This window comes from Mangifera indica, chromosome 7 (genome assembly GCF_011075055.1).
Source record: "Mangifera indica cultivar Alphonso chromosome 7, CATAS_Mindica_2.1, whole genome shotgun sequence".
Classification (NCBI taxonomy): Eukaryota; Viridiplantae; Streptophyta; class Magnoliopsida; order Sapindales; family Anacardiaceae; genus Mangifera; species Mangifera indica.
In genome coordinates, this window is record NC_058143.1 from 17,083,857 (window position 1) to 17,097,272 (window position 13,416).

Consider the following 13,416-nt stretch of genomic DNA (forward strand, 5'->3'; position numbering starts at 1 on the left):
GAGAATGCCTATACAGCCATGCGTTTCACGTAGTGACATATTCGCATGCATAAGAACCAAGTTGCTTGATCAAACAGGTCGCCACGTTCTGAAGGTTCTGTTATTTTTTTCACCTATAAATACCATCCTCTGTAGCCATCTTCTTCACAGCAATCTCTACTTCTATTCTCTCTACCTAGCTACAATGGGTTACTCTTTGCTCTCTTTTAGTCTTGGCTTTCTTCTTTTATTTCATTGCAGTTTTGGTCAGAGAGAAAAGGTTGTGAATTCACAGCAACCACAACAACAGCAACGTTTCCAGACTCAATGCCAAAGCCAGAATCTTAATGCTCTTGAGCCCCAGAGGAGGGTTGAATCTGAGGCAGGTGTCACGGAGTTATGGGACCAGAATGAGGAACAACTACAATGCGCCAATGTTGCCGTGTTACGCCACACTCTACAGAGCAGAGGCCTCTTAGTCCCTTCATACAACAACGCTCCTGAGCTAGTCTACGTTGTTCAAGGCAAATTCAATACTAGTCTCAATAGCGTTATGATTAGATATACCTCTTTAAGTATATATATTGATATGATCGTAACATATGAAAGTAGCATTCTTTTTGTAATGGTAATTTCAGGAAGGGGAATTCATGGAGCTGTATACCCGGGTTGCCCTGAGACATTCCAAGAAGAATCACAGTCACAGTCACGGTCACGGCGGTTCTCAAGATCAGAAAGGAGCGAGCAATCAGGAGAACGACACCAAAAGGTCAGGCATATCCGGGAGGGTGATGTCATTGCATTGCCTGCAGGAGTAGCTCACTGGATTTATAACAATGGCCAGTCCAAGCTTGTTTTGGTGGCACTTGTGGACGTTGGTAATTCAGAGAACCAGCTCGACCAGTACTTAAGGGTAACTAATCAAACAATAATCCTATAAAGTTGTTTTGTATGTATAGAAATATTGTTTATAATTTTGTAAATTATTATTTTTGAAGAAATTCTTCCTGGGTGGAAGCCCACAACAAGAAATTCAAGGTGGTGGTGAGAGCCAAAGCAGCAGAAAAGGCCAGCAGGAACAGCAAAGCGACAATATGTTGAGCGCCTTCGACGAGGAGATACTCGCTCAATCTTTCAACATTGACACTGAGCTAGCCAGAAAACTGCAAAGAGAAAGGAGGCAGAGGGGCATTATTATCCGGGTTGAGGACCTTGAGTTACTAACACCACAAAGACAAGATCAAGAACAAGAATACGGAGAAGAAAGAGAGCAAAGACAGAGAAATGGTTTGGAGGAAACCTTCTGCACGATGAAGCTAAAGCAAAACATCAATGACCCATCACGCGCTGACGTCTACAACCCATATGGTGGACGAGTCACCAGCATCAATGCCTTGAACCTTCCCATCCTCAGATACCTCCAGCTTAGCGCCGAGAAAGGCGTGCTTTACAGAGTAAGAAAATATTTTAACTCATATTAGCATCTCACAGTGCGCCTGTCCGAATTATTTTAACATTGAATTTGCTGACTTTTGCTTGCATACTTTCAGAATGCTATCCTGGCACCTCACTGGAACTTAAATGCGCACAGCGTAATCTATGTCATAAGGGGCAATGGCAGGATTCAAATCGTCTCGGACAACGGAGAATCGGTATTCGACGAGGAAATTCGTGAGGGTCAGTTGGTGGTTGTCCCACAGAACTATGCAGTGGTAAAGAGGGCAAGCAGTGAGGGACTCGAGTGGGTATCATTCAAAACCAATGAATTGGCACAGATCAGCCAGCTGGCGGGACGTTTCTCAGTGTTAAGAGGGTTACCATTGGATGTTATCGCCAACTCGTTTGATATTTCCAGGGAAGATGCCAGGAGGTTGAAGGAGAACAGGCAAGAGACGACAGTTTTTAGTCCTGGGTCAAGGTCACAGAGGGAGAGTAAGAGCGAGAGGGAAAGACAGAGGCAGTGAGACTAAGCAAAATGTAAGCGGTGAATAATTAGACACAAAATATGTGCATAAAACAAGCCCCGGTAGTGGCGGGCATGAAGAGAGTTAGACCGTGGGGGAGTGTAATTTCTGAGTTTTATGGAGGAGCTTTATTGCAGAATACTGTTCTCTTTAACAATCAAAATAAATGTTTCATCTTTGAATTTTCTCTTCCTTAGCTAAACCTAGAAGTTCTGCACTTCTTGCCTTTTTCATGCGGAAAAATCACACCTTGAGAATTGCACCACGTAAAAAGTGCAAACAATTTAGATCATTAAAAAACAATTTAAAACATTGCTTTGCTTCCTACTTGAAAGTTTATATTCACTATGTTATTAGGTTCTCTATTATCAATTTGAAAGAGTAATAATATGAGTTACAAATGACTCGGAACAACCATATAAATGAGCCATCTCCTTGGCTATATATAATCCTTATAGGACAAATGATAAAGTTGAATGTATAATTATATAATTAGATACATAAATTGAATAATGATATATTTTTGAAAAGATAAAAAGTAATTATTATTTTATAAAAATATAAAATAAAGATGAGAAGTGATTTCATAATATTAAGAGACTGAATTAGCATATTGAAAAAATCATGAGAATAGTTGAAACTGTCAAGTTTCTTTCTTCTTTTTGTTTTTTAATAGAGATCTTTTATATTGTATTTAAGGTTGACTTATATGAACGGTATGACTAATTTTTCATTGTATGACTAATCGTTTTTTCAATGTCTCTTTCATATATTTGACTAAGATAAAGTCTGATTACACTATAATTACAACTTAATTTTTAGAGTATAGGACTTTAAAAATTTCTTACCTTTTTGTATGGATGAACGACATGTGAATGATTGAAATATTTGCTTTGAAGTTTGTCATGAAAATGATGTTTTCACTTGCATTTAATGTATTATATATTTGTGTCTATGTTTATTGTGATGGTTCAAATTGTCATAATTTTTTATTAAACATAATTCATGTATATTGTTATATTAATGATGCGTCACTAACTTAATTTAAACGGTCGAGAACACTTCACACAATTTATAAAAACATTTCTATAGCCACATTTCGGTTCTTCTTTACCTTGAAATTTCCTTGAGCTTTAAAGCTTTCAACATTCTCAAACTCCTTGAAGCCCTAAAACATTCACGGAACCTTGTTTTCTAACATCCTTCATACTTCCAAGCCTTTCTTGAAGATTTTCTTTGATTTTATCGAGTGACTATCCCTGGAAGCCTATTATTTCCCAAATGAATACTAAAGACCCAAATTCTTGTTAACAAGCCAACGTTATGCTTAAGACCCAAATTCGTACTGCTCTAAATTTCACTTCCTGACTATCTACGTTGTCAACGTATCTTAAAAAACACTTAAAAATCAATCATAAATTATCCAAAAATTTATATTCAAATTTCTTACACATAGTGAGAAATTATTGACAATTATTTTAAAGATAATATTCGGGTTAAAGCAACATGGAAATCAAGATGGTATCAGCAAACATCGAAGAAATTGTGAACACGTCATATGGCGTTAGCCTCCGTTATTCGAATATGTTTCATTGCCGCCAGAGGCTTGAAATCCATCTACATTCATTCGAAAGAACATTCCCTATTGCATGAACAAGTCTGAGCACAACACCACCACGTACCCCTGAAGCATCTATTATGTGTTAACAAGCTAGCACCTTAGACATTTTTGCATGCATAAAAGCCAAAAAACATAAACCCTCATGGGTTACTCTTCCTTGATCTCTTTTAGTCTTGGCTTGCTTCTTCTGCTTCATTGCAGTGTCGCTCAGATAGAACAGGTTGTGAATTCACAGCAACGACAACAACAGCAACGGTTCCAGACTCAATGCCAAATCCAGAATCTGAATGCTCATAAGCCCCAGAGGAGAGTTGAATCAGAGGCTGGTGTCACGGAGATCTGGGACCAGAATGAGGAACAACTACAATGCGCTAATGTTGCTGTGTTACGCCACACCATGCAGAGCAGAGGCCTCTTCGTTCCTTCATACAACAATGCTCCTGAGCTAGTCTAGGTTGTTCAAGGCAAATTCAATACTAGTGTACTTTATAGCATTATAATTTCATATACCTCTTTAAGTATTTTTTGATATGATCCTAACATATGACAGTAGTATTCTTTTCGTAATGGTGATTTCAGGAAGGGGCATCCTGAGATTCTGAGACATTCCAAGAAGAATCACAGTCACAGACACGGTCACGGTTTTCAAGATCAGAAAAGAGTGAGGAATCAGGAGAACGACACCAAAAGGTCAGGCATATCCGAGAGGGTGATGTCATTGCATTGCCTGCAGGAGTAGCTCACTGGATTTATAACAATGGCCAGTCCAAACTTGTTTTGGTGGTACTTGTGGACGTTGGTAATTCCGAGAACCAGCTCGACCAGTACTTAAGGGTAACTAATCAAACAATAATTCTATAAAGTTATTTTGTTTATCTATAATTTTTATTTATAATTTTGTAATCATTTTTGAAGAAATTCTTCCTGGGTGGAAGCCCACAACAAGAAATTCAAGGTGGTAGTGAGAGCCGAAGCCGAAGCCAATGCCAAGGCAGCAGAAGAGGCCAGCAAGAACAGCAAAGCAACAATATGTTGAGCGCCTTCGACGATGAGATACTCGCTCAATCTTTCAACATTGACACTGAGCTAGCCAGAAAACTGCAGAGGGAAAGGAGGCAGAGGGGCATTATTGTCCAGGTCGACGAGGACATTAAGGTACTAGCACCACACAGACAAGAACAAGAATACGAAAAAGAAAGAGAGCGAAGACAGAGAAATGGTTTGGAGGAAATCTTCAGCACAATGTCACTGAAGCACAACATCAATGGCCCATCACGCACTGACGTGTACAATCCACGTGGTGGACGCGTCACCAGCATCAACGCCTCGAACCTTCCCATCCTCAGATACCTCCAACTTAGCGCCGAGAAAGGAGTACTTTACAGGGTAAGAAAAAAGTATAAATTCAAATTAGAATTTCACAGTGTGTGTCCAGTTTATTTTAAATTGAACTTGCTAACATTTACTTGCATGCTTTCAGAATGCTATCTTGGCACCTCATTGGAACATGAATGCCCACAGCGTAGTCTACATCACAAGGGGCAATGGAAGGATGCAAATTGTGTCAAAGAATGGAGAATCTGTTTTCGATGAGGGAATTAGTTAGGGACAGCTTGTGGTTGTTCCACAGAACTATGCAGTGGTGAAGAGAGCAAGCAGCGACAAATTCGAGTGGGCATCATTCAAGACCAACGAACTTGCCCAGATCAGCCAATTGGCTGGATGTGTGTCAGTGCTTAGAGGGTTACCGTTGGATGTCATTAAAAACTCGTTTAATATATCTAGGGAAGATGCACAAAGACTGAAAGAGAATAGGCCTGAGATGACCATTTTCGATCCACCACAAGAGAGTCAGAGGAAGAGGGAAAGAGAGAGGGAGAGACAGTGAGGTATGGCAAGTGTAAGAAACAATGTGTACGTGGAGGTTAAAAAATAAATAAAGCCCTATTACGAATGGGTACGATGAAGAGTTAGAGTGCGGGAAAGTCTACCCAAGTTTTATGGCCGAGTTTAATAAAGAAATAATGTTCCATCTTTTTTTTTTTTCCGCCAAAATTCAAATATTTACTCAATCATTAATTTCAATTGTCATAGAGATAAAATTATTATTTTAAAATTTTATTTTAAAAAAAAATTTATTCTATTTTAATTTAAAAAATTAATAATTTTATCTTTAACTTTAAATTTCTAAAGTTTAAAAACTGATTTTTTTCCCCCATTAAATAGTTTGTTGAGGGATAGAATTATTATAGGCTATAAGCTAATTTCCAAGGTGTTAAGTTATAGGCTATTTTTTTCCGAAATTATCAAATTTCCAAGGTTTAGAAGGCTGAGGGAGTGGTGCAATGCAAAAAATACGGAACTTGGACAAACTCTAGACTTGGGAGTTGGGGAGCCAGTTTTGAATCTTGGAAATTTGAGACTAAGAAAAAAATTATTAGTTTATCAGTTTTTAAATCTTAAAAATCTGATATTAAGAGAAAAATTATTAATTTTCAAAACTAAAGTGGGAAAATAATTTTTTTTTAAATAAAAAATCTAAATTCTAATTTTATTTTTGACAATAACAATAAAATTTAATAAATAAATAAATATTTAAATTTTTAATAATTAATAGATAAAAAGTAGATTTGTACTTAACCTTAGGGGGGGAGGGGGCAGGGAATTCTTTTAATTTTTATCTCTAACTTGCTACCAATATTTTTTAGAAACTTTATGGATGGTGGCTAAAAATATAAAATATAATCCAAGTACTCCGATCTCATTATCTCCCTTCGCTGGTATGGCCGACAATTTGGACTAATTGAATATTTAAGATTGATTTAACATAGCCTGTGGAAAAATTTACACCTTCAGATACACAAAAGTCTTATGACAGGGACTAAAGTAGGACATTAGGAAAAAAAATCATAAATTAATTATTAAGATAATGGAGAAAAAGTAAGGTAGTAGAAGTTAAAATGTAACCAATTTATATTATGGGGGGAAACAAAGCGGCATAAACCTTATTATATACAATACAAAATAATAAAAATATATTTTAATAATTAAAATTAACATTTGGTATTGGCGGGTCCACAAAGAAATGGACTTTTTCAATCTGGGTTAAAAATTTAATTTCATTAAAATTTGAATGAGAAAGGTTATTCAACCTATTTACGTGAAAAACTAATATGAGATTCTCACAAATTTATTTTGCTAACATGGTAAGACCGTTTTAATGATATGATAATATTTAATTATATTATTTAGGCCAAAAGACTTATTCTCACCCAACTATAATAAAAATTTAAAATCATATTTGTTAACTTTTAAAAATTTAACTATTCATTCATTATTCAATTTCTATTAAAATATTTTGTTAGAGTTAAAAGTAAAATTATTATTTTATTAGGAATATTAATAACATTATAATTTTATCTCATTCTCTCCTCCCCCTTCTTGATTTTGAAAACTGATAATTTTACCACTGTTTAAATATTTTCAATTTTCCACACACTTAGGTCTTTCTTATCTCCCCTCTACGGCCACCGCTTAATTTCGTGTCAACTCCTTCCTTTTCCCACCCTCACCGTTACAATATTTTGATCGACAATCTTGGGAGGTTGTATCGTGTCGACTCCTTCCTTTTCCCACCCTCATCATTAGAATATTTTGATCAACAATCTTGGGAGGTCATGCAACAGAGACAACAAAGAAACGTCGTCTCTTCGTTTGACAAAGAGATGAAGTCTCTTTGTTGGACTTCTCCATCGAGGAAGAATCATCGACGGAGAGGGACGAGGCTCCATCAACAAAGAGACGAAACTCTTCCTCGATGAAGAGACATGCCTCTTCATTGTCTCTATGGCATGACCTCCCATGACGACCAGTTGAACCATTTAGGTGGAGAGAGCGGGAACAGGAAGCCATCGACCACAGAAGGGAGATAAAAAACCCTAGATGTGGAGGGAGGAATAGTCATTTTTTAAAATTGAACATGTTTAGGCAAGAGTGAAATTGTTAGTTTTTTAAATTTACAGAGAAAATAAAATAAAATAATAATTTTTTTAATATTTTTAGTAAAATAATAATTTTACCCTTAATTCTTACAGAATATTTTAACAAAAATTAAGTAATAAGTGAGTATTTGAATTTTTAAAAATTAACAGATATGAGTTCGGGTTTTTACTATACATTGGGTGTGAATAAGTCTTTTGTCTTATTATTTATTCAATTATCACTATGATTTAGAATAATTACTTATTATTATATATTATTAATCACTACCATGAAATGCTGTCACAAAAATTAATAAGAGCCCATGAAATACTTAAATAAAAGTCTCATTTAAGTATTTTTTATATTTCTCTTGATGTAAATAAAGTGAGATTGCAATATTGTCTCGCATACTCCCAATTGAAAACATTTAGCTCTCTAATGACATGGACTAGCCCAAAACTACAAGAGCCCACAGCTTTGCTGCTTCTGCTCATGGGGTGCCGGTGCTAGCCAAGTTCGTATCCTTTTGAATGCGATTTTAACTAGATTATACCTCTTTAGGTTTGATTTTGTTGAATTACACCTTGTATGCTACATTTCCGGCTATATGACAGGTGTTGGAGGGTGATATCATAAAATCGCATTCGCTCTGGTGCGATTCTGATTAGATATGACAATTTGTTGGAGCACCGAGGAATTGATTTTTAAACCCATGTCTTTTATCATTAGCCATCGTCTTCTTTTTCGTTACTAAAATTCTGGGAATAATTTTAGACACTATTAGTTATTTATTCAAAATAGTTTTTATTTGAAGCTTCCCCTAAAGAAAAAGCTTGATTTGAACATTAATTATCCTCTGGCTTTGGGTTGAAATGGTTATATATGGCATCCCTGCGCCCTTCGAAGTAAACATGCATCCTGTCTCTGGGTGGAAGGTTGTCTTTGATGACTGGATGGCTGAGAATTTTGGCCATCCAAGCCGTAACAGCCGGGAATTTATTTGGACTCAGAATCTGCACAGCCCCAACTTCTTCCCAGACGGGTAGCCAGTAAGCAATCCATCCAATTGCCAAGTCCAAATACCCGATGCTCTCTCCTTCAAAAAGCTTCTTCTCTTTCACCTCTCCCTCTATCTTCTCCAATGCTTCTATTGACTCTTTCACTGCCTTCTCTTTCATCTCTCCTTTCGACCACATGGCAGTCCATGCAGCATAAAAGAGCTTAAACAACAATCACAGAACGGTCACAAAATTATACATGGATCAATTCTTTAAACTATAATTAATCAATTTTGAAGTGATATATTCGTTATCAAGTCCAAAAATGAATTCGGTCTTCATGTGAGTTAACGTTAATTATAATTTGTACTTAATAAGACTGATCTTGGGTCATTTCTCTTCTGATCTAAAGAATTCTTCAACAGCAAAAATTTTGCAAAATTAACAGAAATACGAATGAATAGGAAAATTTACCTTCTCTTCAGCGAATTTAGCCCAGAACCGTGCAATGGCTCTTTCATAAGGGTCTTTAGGCAGCAATGGATTTTGTTCCCATGTCTCATCGACATACTCGAGTATAACAAAAGACTCACAGACCACTTTGTTATCATGAAGAAGAATAGGAACCTTCTTATGAACTGGGTTGAGTTCCTGTAGCCTGGCGCTCTTGTTGAAGATATCTTCTTCAAGGTACTCATAATCAACGCCCTTCAGCTTCAACGCCCATATAACTCTAAACACAAAAGGGCTGACCCAGAATCCCAAGAGCTTCACCTGTGTTGCCATGACTGCTGGTTTTGAATCTGTGAGGTAACACTTATTGCAATGTCAAGCGTATATATGCAAAAGTTACCAGACGCCAATTTTGACAAATTGAAAGTTTGATTTTTTTTTTTTTTTAAAAGCGATGGTTAAGAGTCTTGCGCGACGGCCCAAGTAAGACATAACACGTGTATAGGCAAAAGCCTTATGACATGGACTAAAGTAGGACATTAGGAAAAAAAATCATAAATTAATTATTAAGATATGGAGAAAAAGTAAGGTAGTAGAAGTTAAAATGTAATTAATTTATATTATGGGGGGTAACAAAGCGACATAAATCTTATTATATACAATACAAAATAATTAAAATAAATTTTAATAATTAAAATTAACATTTGGTATTGGCGGGTCCACATAGAAATGGACATTTTCAATCTTGGTTAAAAATTTAATTTCATTAAAATTTGAATGAGAAATGTCATTCAACTTATTTATGTGAAAAACTAATGTGAGATTCTCACAAATTTATTTTGCTAACGTGGTAAGATCGTTTTAATGATGTGATAATGTTTAATTATATTATTTAGGCCAAAACACTTATTCTCACCAACTATAGTAAAAACTCAAATTCATATCTATTAACTTTTAAAAACTTAACTATTCATTCATTATTCAATTTCTATTAAAACATTTTGTTATAATTAAAAGTAAAATCATTATTTTATTTAGAATATTAATAAAATTATAATTTTATCTCATTTTCTCCTCCCCTTTCCCTTTCCCCCCTGATTTTGAAAACTGATAATTTTACCACTATCTAAATATTTTCAATTTTTCACACACTTAGGTTTTTCTTATCTCCCCTCTACGACCACCGCTCAATCTCGTGTTGACTCCTTCCTTTTTCCACCATCACCGTTAGAATGTTTTGATCGACAATCTTGGGAGGTGATGCGACAGAGACAACAAAGAAATGTCGTCTCTTCGTTTGACAAAGAGATGAAGTCTCTTTGTTGGACTTCTCCATCTAGGAAGAACCATCAACGGAGAGGGACGAGGATCCATCAACGATGAGACGAAGCTCTTCGACAATGAAGAGACATGCCTCTTCATTGTCTCTATGGCATGACCTCCCATGGCGACCAGTTGAACTATTTAGGCGAAGAGGGCGAGAAGAGGAAGCCATCGATCATAGAGGGAAGAAAAAAAACCCTAAGTGTGGAGGGAAAAATAGTCATTCTTTTAAAATTGAAAATGTTTAAGCAAAAGTAAAATTGTTAGTTTTTAAAATTTGGGGAGAAAATAAAATAAAATTATAATTTTTTAATATTTTTAGTAAAATAATGATTTTACCCTTAACTCTTACAAAATATTTTAATAAAAATTAAGTGATGAGTGAGTATTTGAACTTTTAAAAATTAATGGATATAAGTTTAGGTTTTTACTATATATTGGATGGGAATAAGTCTTTTGGCCTATTATTTATTCAATTATAACTATGATTTAAAATAATTACTTATTATTATATATTATTAATCACTACCATGAAATGTTGTCACAAAAATTAATAAGAGCCCATGAAATATTTAAATAAAATGTCTCATTTAAGTATTTTTTATATTTCTCTTGATGTAAATAAAGTGAGATCGCAATATTGTCTCGCATACTCTCAATTGAAAACCTTTAGCTCTCTAATGACATGGACTAGCCCAAAACTTCAAGAGCCCACAGCTTTGCTGCGTCTGCTCATGAGGTGCCGGTGCTAGCCAAGTTCGTATCCTTTTGAATGCGATTTTAACTAGATTATACCTCTTTAGGTTTGATTTTGTCTAATTACACCTTGTATGCTACATTTCTGGCTACATCACATGTGTTCAAGGGTGATATTATGAAATCGCACTCGGTCTAGTGTAATTCTAGTTAGATATAACATTTTGTTGGAGCACCGAGGAATTGAATTTTAAACCCATGTCTTTTATCATTAGCCATCGTCTTCTTTTCGTTACTAAAATTCTGGGAATAATTTTAGACACTACAGGAGTATTTAATTTGGATAATATTTTATTATCAAAATAAAAAAATTATCTTAAAGATAGATTATTTAGAAGATTATTGAGTATAAATAATTACTATGTTTGATAAAATTGATAGGTATAAATAATTATTGTGTTTGGTTAAAGGTAATAAAATATTACTAGTAAATTATTTTACTTAAATACCTTGAATATAATTATTTTTAAATATTATTTATATTATTTGTCATATTAATTAAAAATAAATTTATTTTTATCTCAAAAAATTAATAAATAATAATATAATTATAATAAAATCAAGATTATTTCGATAATCTTTAAATACCTAAAGTGAATATGGTAATCAGATTACCACCTATATTACCTGCCAAGTCAGTATTGGTTATAAAAGATTACTGTAATATTTTATTACTGACAAACCAAACAAAGGAATAAAAGATAGATTACCGAGATAATCTTAAAAAACTCAAACCAAACGCCCCTATTAGTTATTTACTCAAAATAGTTTTTTTTTTGAAGCTTCCCCTCAAGAAAAAGCTTTATTTGAACATTAATTATCCTCTGGCTTCGGATTGAAGTGGTTATACATGGCATCCCTGCGCCCTTCGAAGTAAACATGCAACTTGTCTCTGGGTGGAAGGTTGTCTTTGATGACTGGATGGCTGAGAATTTTGGCCATCCAAGCTGTAACAGCCGGGAATTTATCTGGACTCAGAATCTGCACAGCCCCAACTTCTTCCCAGACGGGTAGCCAGTAAGCAATCCATCCAATTGCCAAGTCCAAATACCCAATGCCCTCTCCTTCAAAAAGCTTCTTCTCTTTCACCTCTCCCTCTATCTTCTCCAATGCTTCTATTGACTCTTTCATTGCCTTCTCTTTCATCTCTCCTTTCGACCACATGGCAGTCCATGCAGCATCGATAAGCTTAACCAACAATCACAGAACGGTCACAAAATTATACATGGATCAATTCTTTAAACTATAATTAATCAATTTTGAAGTGATATATTCGTTATCAAGTCCAAAAATGAATTCGATCAGACTGTTCGAATTCTTCATGTAAGTTAACATTAATTATAATTTGTATTTAATTAAACTGATCTTGGGTCATTTCTCTTCTGATCTAAAGAATTCTTCAACAGCAAAAACTCTGCAAAATTAACAGAAATACGAATGAATAGGAAAATTTACCTTCTCTTCAGCGAATTTAGCCCAGAACCGTGCAAGGGCTCTTTCATAAGGGTCTTTAGGCAGCAATGGATTTTGTTCCCATGTCTCATCGACATACTCGAGAATAACAAAAGACTCACAGATCACTTTGTTATCATGAAGAAGAACAGGAACCTTCTTATGAACTGGGTTGAGTTCCTGTAGCCTGGCGCTCTTGTTGAAGACATCTTCTTCGAGGTACTCATAATCAACGCCCTTCAGCTTCAACGCCCATATTACTCTAAACACAAAAGGGCTGACCCAGAATCCCAAGAGCTTCACCTGTGTTGCCATGACAGCTGGTTTTGAATCTGTGAGGTAACACCAATTGCAATGTCAAGCGTGTATATGCATAAGTTACCAGACGCCAATTTTGACAAATTGGAAGTTTGATTTTTTAGGAAAAAGTGATGGTTAAGAGCCTTGTGCGACGGCCCAAGTAAGACATAACACGTGCATAGGTTAAGTGTACAGAAGAGAGGGATATAGAGGGAGGAGAGGGGGGCGACGAAATAAAGAAGGCAAGTCTTTTTGGTGGCTGATGTGTTGAAAGTTCGTTGAAGGTGCTGAGATGGGTTGAGTTTTATTGTTTTTCATTTTATCTGATTTTTATGACATATGTCATATGTCATAAGTGGGCTATTTTTTAATTAAATTTTATTTTAAATGAAGAAATATTATTAATGCAATTATTGATTGAAAAAATATTTTTGAACCAACCTTGATTTATAAAATATAATTCACTTAACATTAACAAATTATTAATGATTGAATTGATAATCTTCCTAGGGCAATTATATATATTATGGGGGGAAACAAAGTGACATAAATCTTTTTATATACAATACAAAATAATAAAAATAAATTT

The 13,416-nt window shown here is 35.0% G+C and overlaps 3 protein-coding genes and 1 pseudogene across 3 annotated transcripts; 2 read left to right on the forward strand and 2 right to left on the reverse strand.

Moving 5' to 3' along the window:
* Nucleotides 1–140: 140 nt before the first annotated feature.
* LOC123220582 (legumin B-like) lies at nucleotides 141–2,125 on the forward strand. Its single transcript, XM_044642844.1, has 4 exons — nucleotides 141–503; nucleotides 618–892; nucleotides 978–1,433; nucleotides 1,530–2,125. Exons 1-4 carry the CDS (start codon nucleotides 185–187, stop codon nucleotides 1,941–1,943), a joined length of 1,464 nt encoding a protein of 487 aa, XP_044498779.1. The 5' UTR covers nucleotides 141–184; the 3' UTR covers nucleotides 1,944–2,125.
* Nucleotides 2,126–3,706: 1,581 nt separating this feature from the next.
* On the forward strand, nucleotides 3,707–5,570 carry LOC123220583 (annotated as a pseudogene).
* A 2,759-nt stretch (nucleotides 5,571–8,329) lies between these two features.
* Nucleotides 8,330–9,407, reverse strand: LOC123220801 (probable glutathione S-transferase). Its single transcript, XM_044643386.1, has 2 exons — nucleotides 9,018–9,407; nucleotides 8,330–8,765 (listed from the first exon to the last, which is right to left on the reverse strand). Exons 1-2 carry the CDS (start codon nucleotides 9,327–9,329, stop codon nucleotides 8,391–8,393), a joined length of 687 nt encoding a protein of 228 aa, XP_044499321.1. The 5' UTR covers nucleotides 9,330–9,407; the 3' UTR covers nucleotides 8,330–8,390.
* A 2,397-nt stretch (nucleotides 9,408–11,804) lies between these two features.
* Nucleotides 11,805–13,083, reverse strand: LOC123220802 (probable glutathione S-transferase). The gene is made up of 2 exons (XM_044643387.1): nucleotides 12,531–13,083; nucleotides 11,805–12,263 (listed from the first exon to the last, which is right to left on the reverse strand). Exons 1-2 carry the CDS (start codon nucleotides 12,840–12,842, stop codon nucleotides 11,889–11,891), a joined length of 687 nt encoding a protein of 228 aa, XP_044499322.1. The 5' UTR covers nucleotides 12,843–13,083; the 3' UTR covers nucleotides 11,805–11,888.
* Between the last annotated feature and the right edge of the window lie 333 nt (nucleotides 13,084–13,416).